The sequence below is a fragment of the Rhinichthys klamathensis genome, unplaced genomic scaffold, assembly GCF_029890125.1.
Source record: "Rhinichthys klamathensis goyatoka isolate OS25496 unplaced genomic scaffold, OSU_Roscu_1.1 h1tg000043l_1, whole genome shotgun sequence".
In the NCBI taxonomy this organism is placed as follows: domain Eukaryota; kingdom Metazoa; phylum Chordata; class Actinopteri; order Cypriniformes; family Leuciscidae; genus Rhinichthys; species Rhinichthys klamathensis.
In genome coordinates, this window is record NW_026606590.1 from 596,522 (window position 1) to 618,632 (window position 22,111).

The 22,111-nt window shown below is 41.4% G+C and overlaps 1 protein-coding gene across 1 annotated transcript; it reads right to left on the reverse strand.

The window, feature by feature from the left end:
- Positions 1-166: 166 nt before the first annotated feature.
- On the reverse strand, positions 167-7,893 carry hsp90aa1.1 (heat shock protein 90, alpha (cytosolic), class A member 1, tandem duplicate 1). Its single transcript, XM_056247176.1, has 11 exons — positions 7,659-7,893; positions 5,840-5,992; positions 4,735-5,101; positions 4,520-4,653; positions 3,355-3,654; positions 3,104-3,269; positions 2,815-3,005; positions 2,578-2,725; positions 2,218-2,486; positions 1,790-2,123; positions 167-437 (listed from the first exon to the last, which is right to left on the reverse strand). The coding sequence occupies exons 2-11, from the start codon at positions 5,990-5,992 to the stop codon at positions 328-330; spliced, it is 2,172 nt and encodes a 723-aa protein (XP_056103151.1). The 5' UTR covers positions 7,659-7,893; the 3' UTR covers positions 167-327.
- Between the last annotated feature and the right edge of the window lie 14,218 nt (positions 7,894-22,111).

Here is a 22,111-nt window from a genome sequence, read left to right on the forward strand (position 1 = left end):
CCAATGGGCACGGGGGAGGGGCTAGGCTGTCAATCATCCACTCGTCACCATTACAACGGTTAAAGGGGGCGTATCCAGCAGTGAGGGACATGACATTTCTAGATCGCTGCTTATGGAAAATAAAAGCAGAAGTACAGCGAAATAAAGACAGACTTCAGATCATATGTATTATTAATCATTTATTAAAAATGTTCAACTCATGTTTACAAAAACAGCTTAAATTAGAAAAGCTCAGAACATACAATTTTCTGGTCACTACATGTAGACACACAAAAAAACATTCCATTAAAAATACATTCAATTTAGTGCTATGTACACTAAAACTCTTTAGTCAACTTCCTCCATTCTAGAACTGTCTTCATCGCCCTCCAGAACTGGCATATCTTCTTCAGCGGGTTGAGTAATGTCCTCTACAGTGGAGTCATCATCATCGATGCCTGCAAAATACAGATTAAATATAATTAAGTCACTTTTTCCTCAGAAATTTCATTTATATGACTACAATCTTAAAGTCACCATGAAATCAAAATATACAATTAAAAATTTTAATGGAATATTGCAGTGAGGATTTAACCATGTACATCATCATTTAAAAAATAAATAAAATAATGCGTTCATTAAAGATAATCTCTTGTCTTATGACGTGTTTACTGGCGCGAGGGCGGGTCAATCCTCAGCAATATATGAAAACGATCCAATCAATTCCCAATGGACAAAATTAAGGTTTCATGCCCATTTTAAAAATAAAGGTTCCAAAATGGGATTTTCTAAGTGATGCTATTGAAGAACCATTTTTTGGGTTCCCTGAAATAACTTTTCAGTGAACGGTTCTTTAAAGAACCATTTTTTCTCATTGTGAAGAACATTTGAATAATCTAATAAAGCTTTTTGCACTGTAAAAACAAAACAAAAAAAAACCTTTTGTGCAATGGAAAGGTTCCATGGATGTTAAAGGTTCTTCATGGAACCATCAACGCCAAGAAAAAAACTTTATTTTTAAGAGTGAGTGAGTGTTTTTTGATGGGCATTACCAATGACTAAAAAGCAGGGTGCAATTTAATGGTAAAAAAAACTGTACCCAGAAAGCAATAGCCATCATTTCACCATCTATGTTAACTATAGAACCAATATAGTCTGGCTATGACTCACATCTAGCCGAAATAATTTGGTCACATTACATGTTGTTTTTGCCCAAATAACTTGCGAGATGTATGAGATTCCATCATGTAAGCAAAGTAAACAGTGATTAAAAGGTGTTTGGTTTAATTTCTTTGACATGTTCTATGTTCTATTCTTGGGCTATGGTTAGACGTCTATTAAATTTTCTCTGACAGCCCAAATTTTAGCCTAGACGTCATGGCTGTGTTTGTACGGCTATTTCGCGTCTTTTAAATCAAAATGGCTCGCTCGTTTGGCATGTGAACTTACCAAGAATAATCTAAAGAAGCTTTTTCCACTACAAAGAAACTTTTTTGCAATGGAACGGTTCCATGGATGTTAAAGGTTCTTCATGGAACCATTAATGCCAATAAAGAACCGTAATTTTTAAGAGTAAGTGTTTTTTTAATGGGCATTACCAATGACCAAAGAGCAGAGTGCAATATAATGCTACACTCTAAAAAATGCTGGGTTGTTTTAACCAAATTGGGTCAAATATGGAAAAACCCAACAGTTCGGTTACATTTTTAAATTAACCCAACTGTTGGGTTTGTCCATATTTGACTGGGTTGAAACAACTCAGTATTTTGTAGAGCGTAATAAACTGTAGGCTTGTAGACATCAAACTTACCAAGACCAAGTTTGATCATCCTATAGATGCGGTTAGCGTGTGTTTGTGGGTCTTCCAGGGTAAATCCAGAGGAGAGCAGGGCGGTCTCGAACAGCAGGATCACCAAGTCTTTCACGGCCTTGTCGTTCTTGTCGGCTTCTGCTTTCTCTCGCAGGGTCTCGACGATGGGATGGAGAGGGTTGATTTCCAGGTGCTTTTTAGCAGTCATGTAGCCCATGGTGGAGTTGTCTCTCAAGGCCTGAGACTTCATGATCCTCTCCATGTTGGCCGTCCAGCCGTACGTGCTTGTGACGATGCAACAAGGCGAAGACACCAGACGGTTCGAGACGGTGACCTGTTTGGATACAAATCCAAATATTCATTATCATTTCAGAGTTCTGAAGACTATGCACTTCGAAATCTTAGTCTAGTATGCTAACGGCTTCTACCTTCTCAATCTTTTTGTCAAGAATGTCTTTCATGATCTTGCATAAGTTCTCATATTTGGTCTTCAACTCTTCCTGATTCTTCTTCTCGTCCTCGTCCTCGGGAAGCTCCAGACCCTCTTTGGTCACGGACACCAGATTTTTCCCATCGTACTCCTTCAGCTGCTGAACGCAGTATTCATCGATGGGCTCGATCATGTAGATCACCTCCAGACCGGCTTTGCGCAGACGCTCCACAAAGGCCGAGTTCGCCACCTGATCTTTGGTCTCGCCTTTGGAGAGTTTTGACAATTGTAAGAAAATGGTATCTTTGGGTTAAAGTAATGTTTAATCTGGTGTTAAGTTCATTAACCAACTACTGACCGGTGATGTAGTAGATGTGCTTCTGGGTGTCCTTCATACGAGACACATAGTCCTTGAGGGAAAGCATCTCGTCTCCAGAAGCAGATGTGTAGTAGCGAAGCAGCTCCGAGAGTTTTTTGCGGTTCTGAGAGTCCTCATGGATGCCAAGCTAGAATAGAAAATACACTTTAGGATATATCTTGGATACATTCATACCCCATCTATGAGTTTCATTAGCTACTCGAAAAGCACATATACCTTGATGTTCTTGGAGAACTGCTCGTAAAGCTTCTTGTAGTTGTCTTTGTCGTCGGCCAGTTCGGTGAAGAGATCCAGACACTTCTTGACCAGGTTCTTGCGGATGACTTTCAGGATCTTGCTCTGTTGAAGCATCTCTCTGGAGATGTTCAGCGGCAGATCCTCAGAGTCCACGACACCCTTAATGAAGTCTGGGAGGGAAAGTTTAACTCGTTAACACTTAAACTCTTGAGTCATATCAGTATCCAATGTCTAGGAATCATTTATAATGAACTCTTGAGACACTTACTGAGGTATTCAGGAATGAGCTCATCACAGTTGTCCATGATAAAGACCCTGCGCACATATAACTTAATGTTGTTTCTCTTTTTCTTGTTCTCGAAAAGGTCGAAGGAGGCTCTTCTGGGAATAAACAGCAGAGCGCGAAACTCCAACTGGCCCTCAACCGAGAAGTGCTGTATCAACAAGAAGATTGCTGGGCTTCTCAATAAAAGTCCAATCATTTTTATGTTACATTTCTGACTCAATATTACTACCAACCTTGACGGCCAGGTGATCCTCCCAGTCGTTGCTTAAACTCTTGTAGAACTCGCCGTACTCTTCATTGGTGATGTCATCTGGGTTGCGGGTCCACAGAGGTTTAGTCTTGTTGAGTTCCTGAGCATCAATGTACTTTTCCTTGACCTTCTTCTTCCTCTTGTTCTGGCTATCTTTGGTATCTTCATCCTCATCAGCCCCCAAGTCCTCAATCTTGGGTTTGTCTTTGTCCTCGCCAGCCACCTCCTCCTCGACCTTTTCTCCCTCTTCAAGATCAACCTCCTTCTCTCTCTGTTTCTCAATCTGCAAGATATTTTTATGCTTTATAATGTGGCCACTAGAAGCATTGGAAGGTTTGCAGTCCAGGTACCAAAGTAGAGGCACTTACAAAAAGCAGAATTTTTCCCCCCAGACTTTATAACAGGCATTTGCAACTTTATATTATGCAATTTGGAGTTTAGAACTCACAATTGTGAGAAAAAAGTCAGAATTGCGATAAAAAAGTCAGAATTGCAAGTTTACATCTCGCAATTCAGACTTTATAACACTCAATTGCGACTTTATATCCAGGTACCAAAGTAGAGGCACTTACAAAAAAAATGTGGGAATAAAAATTTTCATACTTTATAACACTCAATTGCGACTTTATATCATGCAATTTGGACTTTATAACTCGCAATTGCAAGAAAAAAGTCAGAATTGCGAGAAAAAAGTCAGAATTGCGAGAAAAAAAGTCAGAATTGCAAGTTTATATCTCGCAACTCAGACTTTATAACACTCAATTGCGACTTTATATCATGCAATATTTTTCCGTTTTAAAATCTGGGCACTGGAAGCATTGGAAGGTTTGCAGTCCAGGTACCAAAGTAGAGGCACTTACAAAAAAAAATGTGGGAACAAAAATTTTCATACTTTATAACACTCAATTGCGACTTTATATCATGCAATTTGGACTTTATAACTCGCAATTGTGAGAAAAAGGTCAGAATTGCGAGAAAAAAGTCAGAATTGCGAGAAAAAAGTCAGAATTGCAAGTTTATATCTCGCAACTCAGACTTTATAACACTCAATTGCGACTTTATATCATGCAATATTTTTCCGTTTTAAAATCTGGGCACTGGAAGCATTGGAAGGTTTGCAGTCCAGGTACCAAAGTAGAGGCACTTACAAAAAGCGTGATGGGGTAACCGATGAACTGAGAGTGCTTCTTCACAACTTCTTTGACGCGCTTCTCCTCAACGTATTCAGACTGATCCTCTTTAAGGTGGAGGATGACTTTGGTACCACGTCCAATGGATTGACCTATAATTGCAAAGCATGATTTGTTATTTAGTACTTTTTGAGATCCATTTGATTTGGATCAAAACTTTTAAGAGCTCATACCAATGTCTGGCTTCACTGTGAAGGATCCGCCAGCTGCAGACTCCCAGATGTACTGCTCGTCATCGTTGTGTTTGGTGATGACCGTGACTTTCTCTGCCACCAGGTACGCTGAGTAGAAGCCCACACCGAACTGACCGATCATTGAAATGTCGGCTCCAGCCTGAAGGGCCTCCATGAAGGCCTTGGTGCCGGATTTGGCGATGGTGCCCAGGTTATTAATGAGGTCCGCTTTGGTCATGCCGATGCCGGTATCAATGATCGTGAGTGTGCGCTCTTTCTGATCGGGGGTGATTTCAATCTTCAGATCCTTGCATGAATCAAGTTTGCTTGGGTCTGTCAAGCTCTCGTATCTGATCTTGTCCAGTGCCTGTTTTGAAGACACATAAAAAAATGGGCCACTGAAACAATTGGATTTAGCCTTTGGTTATGGTGGATTGTGTGAATTTTGGAAAAAATGCTGAATGTTAACCCTCATCCTTCCCTCGGGTCTTATTGACCTGAAAATCATTTTGTAATTTTTTTTTAAAACTTTAGTGTTCATCAGAGGGGTCCAAGACCCTAGGACTTTTGTTGCACTTGAACCACGAATACATACACATATACAAAAAAAAAAAAGCTAAAACTTTACCAAAAAATTATCTTATAATGTGTCCATGTGTATCTAAATGCACACTGAAGTAACTGACTTTAGGACCCAGCGGAACAGCTCCTCTGCTCCATATAGAGCTATAATGTAGAGTCATGAAATACCATGTTATATTATTATTTTTTCTACAAGAGGTCGGCAAAGACACCCAATGTAAGATATTTAGAGCTGAATTAAAAGGGTTATGCATGAAATTGTGAGTTATTTTGAATTTAAGGTGAAAGGAATGTGCTTAATTTACTATTTATATTTATGAAATCTAGTAATTTAAAGGTAAATAAAATAAAAAATAGCAAAAAATCTCCAAAAACATTTGCATTAATAAATAGAAAAAATATTATCAAAATGAGATCAAATAAGCTTTCTGGACAAAAAAAAAAAAAATTAAGCATAATTGTAGGGCTTCGGGTCATTTTGACCCGTGAGGGAAAGATGAGGTTAGATCTCTGATTAACTCACATCTGAAGAGTTGGAGATGAGCTCTCTGAGGAAGATCTCTTTGTTAGAGTAGAAGGTGTTGATGATCAGAGACATGAGCTGAGCGATCTCAGCCTGGAAAGCGAAGGTCTCGACGTCTTCCTCCATCACGGGCTGTGCTGCTTTCTCAGGCATCTGCGTAAAACAAAGGAAACGGATACATAAGATTTGAAAAAGATACAAGAAAAAAGTCAGAATTGCAAGAAAAAAGTCAGAATTGCAAGTTTACATCTCCCAATCTAGACTTTATAACATTCAATTGTGACTTTATATCATGCAATTTGGACTTTATAACTCGCAATTGTGAGAAAAAGTCAGAATTGCGAGAAAAAAGTCAGAATTGTGAGAAAAAAGTCAGAATTGCGAGAAAAAAGTCAGAATTGCAAGTTTACATCTCCCAATCTAGACTTTATAACATTCAATTGTGACTTTATATCATGCAATTTGGACTTTATAACTCGCAATTGTGCGAAAAAGTCAGAATTGCGAGAAAAAAGTCAGAATTGCGAGAAAAAAGTCAGAATTGCGAGAAAAAAAGTCAGAATTGCAAGAAGAAAGTCAGAATTGCAAGTTTATTTCACACAATTCAGACTTTATAACACGCAATTGTGACTTTATATCATCCAATTTGGACATTATAATTCGCAATTGCGAGAAAAATAAAGTCAGAATTGCAAGTTTATTTCAAGCAATTCAGACTTTATAACACGCAATTGCGACTTTATATCATGCAATTTTTATACTAAAATGTTTTTCATGCATTCATTACTTCTACCACTAATTCTTAAATCACTTAAATTCCTTTGAATTACATAAATGCAGGTTATTCGTAACTAAAAAGTTGTATATTAAATAATACATTTTGGTACTTTTCATTTGCTATTCTCTCTCTCTCTCTCTGAGGCTTTGGTGAAGCGACAGCTGATAAACCCCCACTGTACTGTAAAAGCACATGTTCAGCACCTGTCATGAGTTCCAGAAGGGGGAGGAGTGTCACATGTCCTCAGGCAAATGCTTTAATTATGCAACCCATATTATCCTTTTCAGCACATTTGGGAGAGTTTTACTAATGTAATTTGACCTATTCTCATTAGGATGTTGTTTTGGGTTACTCAGGTTGAAAAGCCACAGCTGTGTCGGCATGCTCGCAGACATGTGCTCTTGGTTTCTATATAAAACCCATTGAACTGGCTTGCATTTTTGGGCTTTAATTCTTGACCATGAAATGTTTTCACTTCTACAATAATCTTCCAAGCGTCTGCTTTCAAAAGTGGACAAACTTTGGTCTGATGTGCTCTAAAAGCATTCAGGATTTACAACAATTTAATCGGAAGTGTCTTTCTTTTTTTTAGGTCTACACTATGCTGGGTTGTTTCAACCCAACTTTGGGTCAACCCAGCCGTTGGGTTAAATTTTTAAATTACATTTGCTAACACTTTATTTTACAGTGTCCTTGTTACATATGTTACATGCACTTACCGTAGTAATACCAGTAAATTATGCATAATTACATGCAACTAACCCTCAACCCTCGTACTTTAATATATAATTACACTGTAACAATGACACTTTAAAATAAACTGTAACCTTACTTTTTAACCCAATGTTTGGGTTTGTGCATATTTGACCCAATGTTGGGTTAAAACAAACCAGCATTTTTTACAGTGTATGCTCATAAAATGGACTGGCAGTTAATTTGTAAAGCTGTAAAATAATCAGATATTAACACCATTCTAATGACCCAATGTTCTAAAATCAAAGCAAATCCCAAACTCAGTTTAAAGAATGTAATTCGTCTTACCTTGATAATTGTCTTGGGTATAAAACAAGGTCTCAGGCGTATGGAGATCTTACTCCACTTGAGTTTGGTTTGAGTTTAGTGAACGCTGACTTCTTCTGGTCGCTGGCTTTGCTTTATCTGTCGAGAAGAAGGCCTTCAGGCTTTATATACTTGTGACAAGTTTCTCGAAACCCCCATTGAGAAACTTCCAGAAGGAATGCCCACTACAGATAGGAGTGCTAAAGTAAGACCACCAGGCCGAGTGTGTGTGTGTGTGTGTGTGTGTGTGTGTGAGTGTGTGTGAGGGGGGGTGTTCGCTATCCTAGACCCCTTTTGTCCTTTTTTGGGGCAGGGAGTCACAAGAAGTGTCTGTCAATCAAAGGAAGAACGTTCCGGATAACACATGTGTCCATCAGTGACTTCTTCCTATAGCGAAAGCTCATTGGCTGAAACACTGCAAAATATCACCGAGGTGCCAAAATTCACAATGAAGTCAAGAGATTAAACTCTATAAAAGGTAGAACTCTGAACTTGCAGGCCTAGTTTCACCTTATGATGTGTTGGCACGCCGTTTGTGTCGAATTGGTTTACATATAATTCGGCAAATGTCAACACTACGAGTCATATAAAACATAAGACCTCTAATGTAGCTTGTTAGAGACTAAAAAAATATAAGATTTAAGAAGTCATGAACTCTTGTGTTTAAAAAAAACTCTTCTTTGGTCATTTTGACCCATTATTTTCAATGCAATTCGCCAGAAATCAAGATTATGAAAAACTGTAGTCATGTAAAAAAAAGCATAAAATTACATTCTAGCGACTAAATAAATATGGAATATGAGAAATTATCAACCAAAAAAATTGTTTCTCTCTTTAGGGGTCATTTTGACCCGTTGTTTTCAATGCAATTCACAAAAAAATCAAGGCTATGAAAAACTCAATAGTCATATAAAAACATAAAACCTCTAATGTAGGTTGTTAGAGACTTAAAAAATATCAAATTTAAGAAATTATGAACTCTTGTGTTTTAAAAACTGTTCCTTGGTCATTTTGACCCGTTGTTTTCAATGCAATTCACCAAAAATCAAGGTTATGAAAAACATAGTCATGTAAAAAAGCATAACATTATATTGTAACGACTAAATAAATATGGAATATGAGAAATTATAAACCAAAACATTTTGTTGTTCTCTTTAGGGGTCATTTTGACCCGTTGTTTTCAATGCAATTCACCAAAAATTAAGGCTATGAAAAACTCAATAGTCATATAAAAACATAAAACCTCTAATGTAGGTTAGAGACTTAAAAAACATTACATTTAAAAAATTCATGAACTCTTGTGTTTAAAAAACTGTTCCTTGGTCATGTTGACCCGTTGTTTTCAATGCAATTCACCAAAAATCAAGGTTATGAAAAACTCTAGTCATGTAAAAAACATAAACCTCTATTGTAGCGACTAAATAAATATGGAATATGAGAAATTACCAACAAAAAATAGTTTTATCTCTTTAGGGTCCAAAAATCAACACAATGAAAACCTATAGTAATGTAAAAACATAAAGCTCTTGTCACACGTCAGGTTGCAGACGAGGTGAAGCAAGATCTAAATGCAGCAATAACTCAAATCCTTACAAAACCAAAGAGCAGGAACAGAACAACCTACAGAACAGACGGAAACACATGGGCTTAAACACACAGAGAACACATCAGGGAAACACACACCGCTGGGACAAACGAACTCATAACGACAGTAATTAACAAGACAACAGGTGACAGGGATTACATCAATGAAACACATGGGCAAACATAACATGAATACAAACACTAACCGTGACACCTGGCTTGATGGTGAGTAAATTATGGGATTATTTTCATTTTTGGGTGAACTATCCCTTTAAATTGCTTGTACTATATATCTCTCAGTATGCTATAATATACACCAGAAAAAAGTTCACTCAAGCTTATTAACCCCCCAATAAACTATCAATCAGTTTTTTGTTCATCAGGTCAAAAGTGACCAGCCAACACAAGGTGAATATTTATATTTATAATGTGTGTGTGTGTGTGTGTGTGTCTAACTAGTATCTAGTTGTGCTGATTTAAGTATGGAATAGTAATGTTCGGTTCATGAACGAATCGTTCTTTTGAACCGATTCATTGAACGAACTGTCTGAAAGAACCGTTTCGCGGAAATGAATCGGACTAGTTCTCGAGGCTTTCTAGTTGTTTCCTGACCGGAGGAAGGCGCTACTGTTTTCCAGCACATTCTCTGACTGACTGTGTGTGTTTCTGAGGAGTTTCCAGAAGCCTCTGGGAGGTGATATATGAGGTTCAATCTGATAGCCTATATAATATAAAATCTTGCAACAAGTAGGCTACTGCTTTTGATCTGTTTAGAAGTGACCAACATGACAGCTGTCTACATAGAGTCAATCACATATTTTATGTAACTTTTATCCTCTCATTTAAAATGTGCTGCAAATATAAGGTGTGTGAATGTAAATACAGTTTCACAGTGTTTAACAATCGAATCAAATATGCGACCTGATGAGCAGGAGGATGAAGAGCAGGATGAAGAGCAGGATACATGCACTGAATACACAGTCATTTTCTTTCTTAACACACCAGCTCGAAATTCAGTTTTGGCTCATATAGGCTAGTCAGCCTAATGGTGCACAGCCTATTAAGCAATGATGTATTTATGTATCTATTTATTTAGTTAGTTAGTTGCTCATTTATTTATTTAACATGTAGGCTATGTGTGCATTAAAAGTACTATTTCAGCAATGAGAACATTTCAGAGCCAAATCAACATAAAGATGTGTTCTGGTGACTGGCGTGTTTATTGAACCAATCAGATCAGAGTGAATCAAGTGTCAGTGAGAAGCTTATTTGATTGGCTACATGATGAAGGTGGACCCGCCCTCCTCTTCGCGCTTGCAAAACTCAGCGAGTGAGAGAATCGGGTCAAAACTGTGAGCGCAGAATTCGGAACTGTGCAAACAAGGTTACTTCGACAGCATTTACTCTACACACACAACCAGTAATTTAGACAAGTGCAACATTTAATTTTTTTACGCCTACAGATTGGTTTTACACTTTCAATCCGGTTCGCAGTTCTTTAAACTGTTGTTTTCGGTTGCAAATCGCTGTTCACAGGCTTGCAATGATTTTGGCCGTATTTCGGCGAAATAAAAAGTGTAAGCGCGGAAAAATGGAAGTCAGAAGAGTACAGATCATGTCTATTTTGCGTTAACGTGAAGCTGCAGTTTCACAATACATTAATTACACTTGCGAAAGTTTTTTTTTTCTCTTACGCTTGAAACACAATTTACACCTTTACAAATCTTCTCTTGCGCATGCAAATTTAATTAACGCTTGCAATCTTATTGCACAAATCTTACCCTGCGCATGCGATTCTTTTAGACATCATTTTACCTTCATGTGATACCGTTTATTGTAATGCCAGTGCAATCCAGAGCATAGTTTGTTGGTGTGTAACTTGTTGCATCATGTTGAAAAGGTGTATATTTGATTGGCATGTAAATGCAAGTTGCAACCTCAAAATACCCGTTCATTCAGTAATTTGGGCAGATCTTGGCTGTGCGTGATGCTTGGCGTGGGTAACCTGTTGCATGCCATTGCTAAGGGTTCAGAGTGATATAAATAATTTATGTTTACAGCATCATATGCAACCCATATTGTACTGTGTATTAAGTGCTTTAGGGCAGGTATGGGTTTATGCATGAGGTTTAGGTGGTTAACATTTGGATTTGGGAAGTTAATTTAAAAAATAATACTGTTTATATGCTCATGCATCCCTATAATAAAATGTAGTTTCACAGATTTTTGCGCAGTTATGCAAGATATTTGGGGTGGGTAATCGGTTGCATTATATTAAGAGTATATTTATGTGTTTTTTAATATGACTGACATGTCAGTGCAACAATATTCTGTGCATTCTGTCATTTTGGGCAGATCTTGGCTTATGCATGATGTGTGGGGTGGGTAACCTGTTGCAAAGTGATACAATTAAATCTTCTTTTTTTTTTAAATAAACACATAAATTAAGTGAAAATTTAAATAAATTATATTTTACATTAAGAAAATTATATATTTTGATAATTGGTCAAAAAATATATAGAAATGAAAATATTGATATTTAATGTTATTGTTACATGTATGTCCTGTGTTTCCCCCGTTCTTTGTGTATTTGGTTCAGTCCTGTTTCCAGTTTCCCGCTCCTCGTTAGTGTTTAGTTTATTCACCTGTGTCTAGTTCATTTGCCCCAGCTGTGCCTTGTTTCCCTAATCTGTTCTCTGTGTATGTAAACCCTGTGTTCTCCCTCACTCCTTGTCGGTTCTCGTTCGTATGTATATGGTGTGTTAGTGTTTTCTGGATTCCTGGTCTGAGTTATTTAGTAAAGTTTATTGTATTTGATCTGCTGACTGCTGCCTCTCCTTCAACCTGCACCACACCCGTAACAGAAGAACCGACCATTACAGCAGCATTATGGGCATCTTCCTCTACCCTCAAGATTCCACCGACCTTCTCCTCAGCCTCTCCCAGAATCACCATCCGATCGAGACCTACGTCGAGGAATTCCTCCACCTCGCCCATCAGGTGTCCTGGAAAGAGGCAGCCCTCAAGCACTCCTTCTGGATGGGTCTGGACGATCCACTCTTTGGGCAATTTCCAGCTACTGCCACCACATGTTCCCTTAGGGAATATATCGACAACATCCTGTGGGTGAGTGGATCGTCCTACACCGTTGATGTAACCCCAGATCTCCCTGCTGTTCCTGTCTCCCCACTGTGTCCAGTGTCTCGTTCTGCCGAGACCGTCATGCCTATGCATCACGTCATGCCCACCGTGCCAGTTGGAATTTTGGTGGAGCTAAAAGAGGAAGACTGGCTTATAGACTGGGACACAGAGCCTGAGCCCGTCGCCTGCCCGCCAGAGCCTGAGCCCGTCGCCTGCCCGCCAGAGCCTGAGCCCGTCGCCTTCCCGCCAGAGCCTGAGCCCGTCGCCTTCCCGCCAGAGCCTGAGCCCGTCGCCTGCCCGCCAGAGCCTGAGCCCGTCGCCTGCCCGCCAGAGCCTGAGCCCGTCGCCTTCCCGCCAGAGCCTGAGCCCGTCGCCTTCCCGCCAGAGCCTGAGCCCGTCGCCTTCCCGCCAGAGCCTGAGCCCGTCGCCTTCCCGCCAGAGCCTGAGCCCGTCGCCTTCCCGCCAGAGCCTGAGCCCGTCGCCTGCCCGCCAGAGCCTGAGCCCGTCGCCTGCCCGCCAGAGCCTGAGCCCGTCGCCTGCCCGCCAGAGCCTGAGCCCGTCGCCTGCCCGCCAGAGCCTGAGCCCGTCGCCTGCCCGCCAGAGCCTGAGCCCGTCGCCTGCCCGCCAGAGCCTGAGCCCGTCGCCTGCCCGCCAGAGCCTGAGCCCGTCGCCTGCCCGCCAGAGCCTGAGCCCGTCGCCTGCCCGCCAGAGCCTGAGCCCGTCGCCTGCCCGCCAGAGCCTGAGCCCGTCGCCTGCCCGCCAGAGCCTGAGCCCGTCGCCTGCCCGCCAGAGCCTGAGCCCGTCGCCTGCCCGCCAGAGCCTGAGCCCGTCGCCTGCCCGCCAGAGCCTGAGCCCGTCGCCTGCCCGCCAGAGCCTGAGCCCGTCGCCTGCCCGCCAGAGCCTGAGCCCGTCGCCTGCCCGCCAGAGCCTGAGCCCGTCGCCTGCCCGCCAGAGCCTGAGCCCGTCGCCTGCCCGCCAGAGCCTGAGCCCGTCGCCTGCCCGCCAGAGCCTGAGCCCGTCGCCTGCCCGCCAGAGCCTGAGCCCGTCGCCTGCCCGCCAGAGCCTGAGCCCGTCGCCTGCCCGCCAGAGCCTGAGCCCGTCGCCTGCCCGCCAGAGCCTGAGCCCGTCGCCTGCCCGCCAGAGCCTGAGCCCGTCGCCTGCCCGCCAGAGCCTGAGCCCGTCGCCTGCCCGCCAGAGCCTGAGCCCGTCGCCTGCCCGCCAGAGCCTGAGCCCGTCGCCTGCCCGCCAGAGCCTGAGCCCGTCGCCTGCCCGCCAGAGCCTGAGCCCGTCGCCTGCCCGCCAGAGCCTGAGCCCGTCGCCTGCCCGCCAGAGCCTGAGCCCGTCGCCTGCCCGCCAGAGCCTGAGCCCGTCGCCTGCCCGCCAGAGCCTGAGCCCGTCGCCTGCCCGCCAGAGCCTGAGCCCGTCGCCTGCCCGCCAGAGCCTGAGCCCGTCGCCTGCCCGCCAGAGCCTGAGCCCGTCGCCTGCCCGCCAGAGCCTGAGCCCGTCGCCTGCCCGCCAGAGCCTGAGCCCGTCGCCTGCCCGCCAGAGCCTGAGCCCGTCGCCTGCCCGCCAGAGCCTGAGCCCGTCGCCTGCCCGCCAGAGCCTGAGCCCGTCGCCTGCCCGCCAGAGCCTGAGCCCGTCGCCTGCCCGCCAGAGCCTGAGCCCGTCGCCTGCCCGCCAGAGCCTTCACAGCTGGTCACGTCCAGCCCTGCCGAGCCTGAGCTTCCCTGCAGCCCTGCCGAGCCTGAGCTTCCCTGCAGCCCTGCCGAGCCTGAGCTTCCCTGCAGCCCTGCCGAGCCTGAGCTTCCCTGCACGCCTGCCGAGCCAGAGCTTCCCTGCACGCCTGCCGAGCCGGAGCTTCTCCGCACGCCTGCCGAGCCGGAGCTTCCCTGCGCGCCTGCCGAGCCAGAGCCTTCTCCGCTGGTCCCGTCCAGTCCTCCCGAGCCTTCTCCGCTGGTCCCGTCCAGTCCTCCCGAGCCTTCTCCGCTGGTCCCGTCCAGTCCTCCCGTGCCTTCTCCGCTGGTCCCGTCCAGTTCCCCCAAGCCTGTCTCTGAACCCGTCACTCCCCCCAAGAAAATTTTGGGGGGGGGATATAAGCCACCCGAGGGACAGTCTCCACCCTGGCCACCTGAAGTGGCCTCTCCACCCTGGCCACCTGAAGTGGCCTCTCCACCCTGGCCACCTGAAGTGGCCTCTCCACCCTGGCCACCTGAAGTGGCCTCTCCACCCTGGCCACCTGAAGTGGCCTCTCCACCCTGGCCACCTGAAGTGGCCTCTCCACCCTGGCCACCTGAAGTGGCCTCTCCACCCTGGCCACCTGAAGTGGCCTCTCGGCCACCTGAAGTGGCCTCTCCACCCTGGCCACCTGAAGTGGCCTCTCCACCCTGGCCACCCGAGGGAAAGTCTCCACCCTGGCCACCCGAGGAAAAGTCTCCGCCCTGGCCTCCTGCACGTCCTGCTCCGCCCTGGCCTCCTGCACGTCCTGCTCCGCCCTGGCCTCCTGCATGTCCTGCTCCGCCCTGGAGGCTTCCTGCTCCGGGTAGGCCACTCCCTCGTCAGCCTCCAGGGCGCCCACCCCCCCACCCTTATTGATGTTACTCGGCGCGAGGACGCGCCTTGCAGGAGGGGGAGCTAATGTTACATGTATGTCCTGTGTTTCCCCCGTTCTTTGTGTATTTGGTTCAGTCCTGTTTCCAGTTTCCCGCTCCTCGTTAGTGTTTAGTTTATTCACCTGTGTCTAGTTCATTTGCCCCAGCTGTGCCTTGTTTCCCTAATCTGTTCTCTGTGTATGTAAACCCTGTGTTCTCCCTCACTCCTTGTCGGTTCTCGTTCGTATGTATATGGTGTGTTAGTGTTTTCTGGATTCCTGGTCTGAGTTATTTAGTAAAGTTTATTGTATTTGATCTGCTGACTGCTGCCTCTCCTTCAACCTGCACCACACCCGTAACAGTTATTTTAGTAGGGCTATTTTCGGGTTGTGTGTTACTTTAAATAAAAGTGTGGTTACTTTATTGGCTTGTATTTAAAAAAACTACAAAAAAACCAACAACTAACCAACCCAAAGATTCTTCATATTCTGTACAGTAGTTGGTTCACAGAAGTGACAGAAATTAGTAGTTTTCCACTATGAAATGTTTTTTTGTTTTTTTGTACCTCATTACACTGAAGAAAAAAAACGAACTCGGAGATTAAATTTCAGAGTAACATTGAATTAAAGCAGAAATTTTTTAATAGATTTTTTTTTTTTTTTTTAAACGCACTCAAAATAATGTTTATTTTATTTAGAACTTTGAAAAATATTTGTTTTTACATTTATATAAATGCAAATGCTTTGGTAGATTTTATCTGAAAGAGTCTCTTCTGCACCAAAGCTGCATTTATTTGATCAAAAATACAGTAAAAACAGTGAAATATTATTATAATGTAAATCAGCTGTTTTCTATGTGAATATACAGTAAAGTGTAATTTATTCCTGTGATCAAAGCTGTATTTTCAGCATCATTACTCCAGTCTTCAGTGTCACATGATCCTTCAGAAATCACTCTAATATGAGGATCTGATGATCAGGAAACCAAAAAAATCTAGGCTAAATATACAAATAGTTATTATTTAGGTACAGCACCTGAAAAAAAAAAAGTTTTTTCATGATTTGTTACCACAACAGTTTTGCTATTGTCAAGTCAACTTAGATAATTGATGTGCTTCAGATTACATAATACTTTGAGTTTCTGTTGCTTAAACTAATCTCCATTGTATTAATTTCAATGAACTTAAGATTTTAAGTCAACCAGGTTACTTACTTTTTTAAAGGGGTCATATAATGGTACATGCACTTTTACAAGTTGATTGTAGTGAAATGTGTGTTGGCAGTGCCTGTACACAAACATCATATAATGATAAAAATCCATCCAGTGTTTTTGTTTTAATCTCCTTATATGTTTTCCCCTGCCTCAAATCGAGCCGTTCGACCGTGTGATGTCACACGCTCGGAAGCCCCTCCCACGATTGTTGATTGACAGGCGCGTTTCAAAACAGACCCGCCCTCGCTCGTGAGCCAGCTGTCAATCATAGTCTGCGCGGACCGGCGCGGTCATTGTTGATATGCTGGAGCACTGTCTATGAGCAGAATGGCGTCTAAGCGATTGTGGTGTTCTGTTCTTGGGTGTAATAACGAACACAGTCATTTTAATGTTCCTAAATCCGAACCGCTGAAGACGCAGTGGCTGAGTTTGTTTTCGAAGGGAATATTCCCCACGAGCAACGTCAATGCTCTCATGTTTGCACAAATCATTTCACACACCAGACTGCTTTATAAACGAGGGTCAGTATGAGCTGGTTTTGCTAAGAAGCTGCTCCTGGACCGGTACCAGCTATTCATGTTCCTGCTGAACCTCTAGAGCAACTGAAGTGAGTGAAGTAACGTTTTATTAAACTTTATATTAATATTTATATCTTTGCAAATCGCTAGCTGCACGCTTCACGATGAATGCGTCTAAGGTTTACACTCAGGGTACATTACGGCATGTTTTCTATGTATGACGTTCTCAATATAATTCATAATCCCACGTTTATACTGAACAACGCGTTATGGTTATTGTGTTATTGTGTTACAAACGTGTACGCACAGAACAGAGGGGCGGAGTCAGCAAAGCTCATTATCATTTAAAGGCATATGCACTGAAACGGCGTGCTGAAAACAGAGCTGTTTTTGACCAGGTAAAATAAGTGTTTTCTTACAATACTAGTGAGAATTTTTAATTAAAGTATATTACAAACTTTTAATTTAGACCCTAAAGAATCATATTAGCTTGTACAAAAATGGCATTATATGACCCCTTTAAGTTAAACCAACACAAATGTTTTACAGTGTATAAACTTGTCATTTCTCAGTGTAAACTCAGTCATTTATCCTCTTTTTCTCCCTTTAGGGTCATGGGACGGTCGTATAGATGCCGAGTGGGACCTTCATACGCATGATATCAGCTGTGACGTGTGTGTGATGTCACGTTTGCTGAGGAACACGTGTTTACCGTTCATGCCGGATCTCAAGAAGCCCGTCAAGCTCATAGTTCATCAATGCAATGCATAAACACAATGATTTATGCACTTTTTTCATGGCAATTAAACACATTTTCCCCATAAATTCTCGTCATGCAATATTTTGTGAAGTTCAACTGTAAGTCCCATAATAGTAAAACTATCCTCCGGACTGGAGGATTTCCAATATGCTACTCTGATTAGAATTGCGGCAAATGTGTGTAACTGTCATAAAAAATGCAAACAAACCCAAAAACGGGGTGAAATATGATGTTTTTGAGAGATTCAATCAAGATTGTGTTCAATATTTTCATTAGTTTTCTCTCAGTTCGTTGTGTGTTCATAACCACTGTAATTTGCAGTCCGCTAATGTTTAAAATGGCTTTAATGAGTCGTTAAGGACATGCTGTAAAAGTATCAAGAGAACTAAATGTCTTTATATTAGTATTGTTTCAAACAGGTTCATGTACAATGTGTAAATATTGTAATTTACAGATTTATGGTGGATTTGAAATAATAAAAACAGTAAAGTTGTATTTTCTAATTTATGTATATAATTAAAATAACAAGCATATTTTTGTCTCTTGATTTATTTCCCTGCATGTTTAGTCATCATGATGGTTGTTTATATGTGTTTTCCTGAATACGTTTTAATTTAAAACGTTTACACTGTTAAAAGTAAAGGTTCTTTACTGGAACCTTTAACATCCATGGACTCTTTCCGTTCCACAAAAGGTACTTTATAGTGGAAATACATTATTAAAATGTTCTTCCCAGTTCTTTTAAAAACTGAGAGGTTCTTTGGGGAACCAAAAATAGTTCTATTGCATCTCTACAAAAACTATTTACTTTTCAGAGAGGATGTTATATGATGTTACTTTGCATTTTAGACTCTTTTTGATCAAGGGTTCAAACCAAAAGATTGAAATCTACAAGTTTTTGAGTTGCTTGGCCAGATCTTTAGCCATAAAGAGACAGTTCGGCCTTGTTTCAGGACTGATGGATGTACATTTTCTTGCATGCATTTTGTTTTATAAAATGCAAGATAAACCTCATAATAATTTATGCTTTGAACATTTAGTTTTTTTCAATGGAAGCTTGTTTCTGTCACAAAATAAAAAGGTTTGTGACTTTTTGTCGGACTTTATTTCACGTTTATATTTTGCAATTCTGACTATATCTCTCAATTGCGAGTTTCACAATTATGACTTTGTCATGCTATTCTGACTATTTCTCTGGAAATTCTGACTTTATTTCTCACAATTGAAAGTTTCAAAATTCTGATTTCCATACATTTGCAAGTTTATATGTTGCAATTCTGACAATTTCACGCAATTGTGAGTTTCACAATTCTACCTTTATTTATTGTGAGTTTATAATGTGCAAAAAAGTCTGAATTGTGAGATAAAACGTTGCAATTTTATTTTTTATTCAGTGGCAGAAATAAGCTTCCAAGTTTCTTTTAAAATATAGGATTTAACTTCAACTAAACATTTCTAATTTTCTAATTGGAAGACTTGCAGTGTTTTTATGAACAGATCTGTGTGCAATATTCACTTTTTTTTTTTTTTTTTACTGGATGCTTCCACTGTTATTAATTGCATTTACTTCAAGTGTATATTTAGTCATGTTTCTCCTAAAACCCGTCAAGAGAAATAAAACACCAAAGGATTTAATAATTGTGATACATGAAGTGAGCTATAAAAGCAAAGCTCATTTGATCTTGAGAATTTGATGAGAATGTTTGAGTTCGTACCGAAATCTCACATTTTCTGACTGTTTTCAGGGGGTTTCTTTCAACTAGTTGCAGTTTTTTTGTTTAAACGTCAGTGATTTTATATCCGTGGATCCTTTAGTATTTAACAGCTTTGAGTCGCTCACATAAACCCTACTCCTCCATTTGGTCACCACTGATAACTGAAGCGTTTAAAGATTAATAGGATGCATCTCATGTTAAAGCAGAGGATTCTCGTATAAGGCAAGCAAATCCCACAATGAAGGAGGGACTCGAGTCGAATCATGCATGACTCCTTTCAAGAAACCACAAACCACTCTGAACACTTTATCAACCACATAACAACACTCTGGCATTGTGGGTCGGTTTTGCCTGGTCGTGGTCGAAGACTCAAAGACATATAGAGCTCAACACAATGACCAGAAGACAGATACTCTCTCGATTTTCAAAAACTGCACTGAATCAAGACTTCTTTTGTTTCCATGCACCTGAATTCTGGGATATTGCATAAAAAAACAATCATGTATGGAAGCTTGTTTTCGCCACAGAATAAAACATCTTAAAAGATAATTGTGACTTTTTATCTCACAATTGCGAGTTTACATCTCAATTATTTCCCAGAATTGCAAGATATTAAGTCAGAATTACGTGATTTAAAGTCTTAATTAATTGTTATAAAGTAAGAATTGCAAGATTTAAACTCACAATTGTGTGGTATAAAGTCAGAATTGCGTGTTATAAAGTCAAAATTAAGTGATATAAAGTCAGAATTGCAACTTTATATTATGCAATTCTGACTTTATACCACACAATTGTGAGTTTATATCTTGCAATTCTGACTTTATATCTCGCAATTGCGTTATAAAGTCAGAATTGTCAAGTCAAGTCAAGTCAGGTCAGGTCATCTTTTAGTTAACTTTAGCTGGAAGTAACATTATTCAAGAACCGCTATAACGCCAAAACAATCTGTTACCTTAAATTATATGTTTATCTCTGTAAAGCTGCTTTGAAACAATTCATTGTTAAAAGCGCTATATAAATGAAGATGACTTGACTTGACTTGACTTTATTTATATAGCGCTTTTTACAATACAGATTGAATCAAAGCAGCTTCACAGTGATAACATGCAAATAAATACAAGAAGTTTGTTTCTGGAATTAAACTGCTTCATCGTCCACCTGAAGGCAGATCAAAAATATTGTTGAATAATTAAATGTCCCCAACTAAGCAAGCCAAAAGCCAAGGCAACAGTGGAGAGGAACCCAAACTCCATCAGGGACAGAATGGAGAATAAACCTTGGGAGAAACCAGACTCAGTCGCTCAGTTCTCCTCTGGCCAACGAACCAACAGTGTGTAATTATGATTCAGAAAGCATTACAGGTCAGAAGTCAGATTGGATCAGAACATTCACAATATTATACAGTTCCTCTGGTTGGAGGTCGGAGTCATCACGCCGGTACAGAGACGAGTTTGTTGAGGTGTCCATGAGGCCTTCACAGGGCTGATGAGGCTGGCACTGCAGGGATGCGATGTGGACGTGTCCAGGCACAGGTCCACCGTCTGATCTGGATACGGCCCGGATCCGGCTGACTTTAGTAAACCTCGGAATAAATGGAAAGACTGACATTAGCGTAGATGCCATTCTTCTTATGATGTAACGAGTAAATCGGGTGTTTTGGGAAGTGTTCCCAGTTCCGGCTGACCTAATCTATGCAGCCTAATAATCATTTAACTGAATTGAATAATATAAATGTATAATGTATTATGTGAATGCTAGGTCAAAGAGATGTGTTTTTAGTCTAGCTTTGAACTGACAGAGTGTGTCTGCTTCCCGGACAATGGTAGGAAAACTGTTACAAAGTTTTGGTGCTAAATAGGAAAAGGATCTACCGCCTGCAGTCGATTTTGATATTCTAGGTATTATCAACTGGCCGGAGTTTAGAGATCGCAATAGACGTGAAGGACTATAATGCGTTAAGAGCTCGCTCAAGTACTGCAGAGCTAAACCATTTAGTGCTTTGTAAGTAATCAGCAATATTTATAAATGTATACAATGTTTAATAGGGAGCCAATGCAGTGTTTATTGAACCAGACTAATATGGTCATACTTCCTGGTTCTGGTAAGAACTCGAGCTGCAGCGTTTTGAACCAGCTGTAGTTTGTTTATTAAGCGTGCAGGGCAACCACCCAGTAGAGCATTACAGTAATCTAGCCTTGAGGTCATGAAAGCATTAACTAATTGTTCCGCATTTTTCATTGAAAGCATATGGCGCAATTTAGATATATTTTTAAGATGGAAGAATGCGGTTTTACAGATACTAGAAACGTGACTTTCAAATGAAAGATTGGTATCAAAGAGCACACACACACACACACACACACACAGGTTCCTAACCGACGACGAGGACTTCACAGAGCAGCCATCAAGTGTTAGACAGTATTCTAGGTTATTACGTGAGGAAGTTTTTTGGCCAATAATTAGAATCTCTGTTTTTTCAGAATTTAGTAGTAGGAAATTACTAGTCATCCAAGTTTTTATATCAGCTATGCATTCCATTAATTTTGTGAATTGGTAAGTTTCGTCGGGGCACGAAGAAATATACAGCGGAGTATCATCGCCATAACAGTGAAAACTAATTCCATGTTTCCTAATGATATTTCCTAATGGTAGCATGTACAGAGTGAACAGCAGCGGTCCTAGTACTGAGCCTTGTGGTACGCCATACTGAAATTGTGATCGATAAGACATCTCTTCATTTACTGCTACAAACTGATAACGGTCAGATAAGTATGATTTAAACCATGCTAGTGCAATTCCATTAATGCCAACATAGTTTTCTAATCTATTTAAAAGAATGTTGTGGTCAATGGTGTCAAATGCAGCACTAAGATCAAGTAACACTAATAGAGAGATACAACCACGATCGGATGATAAG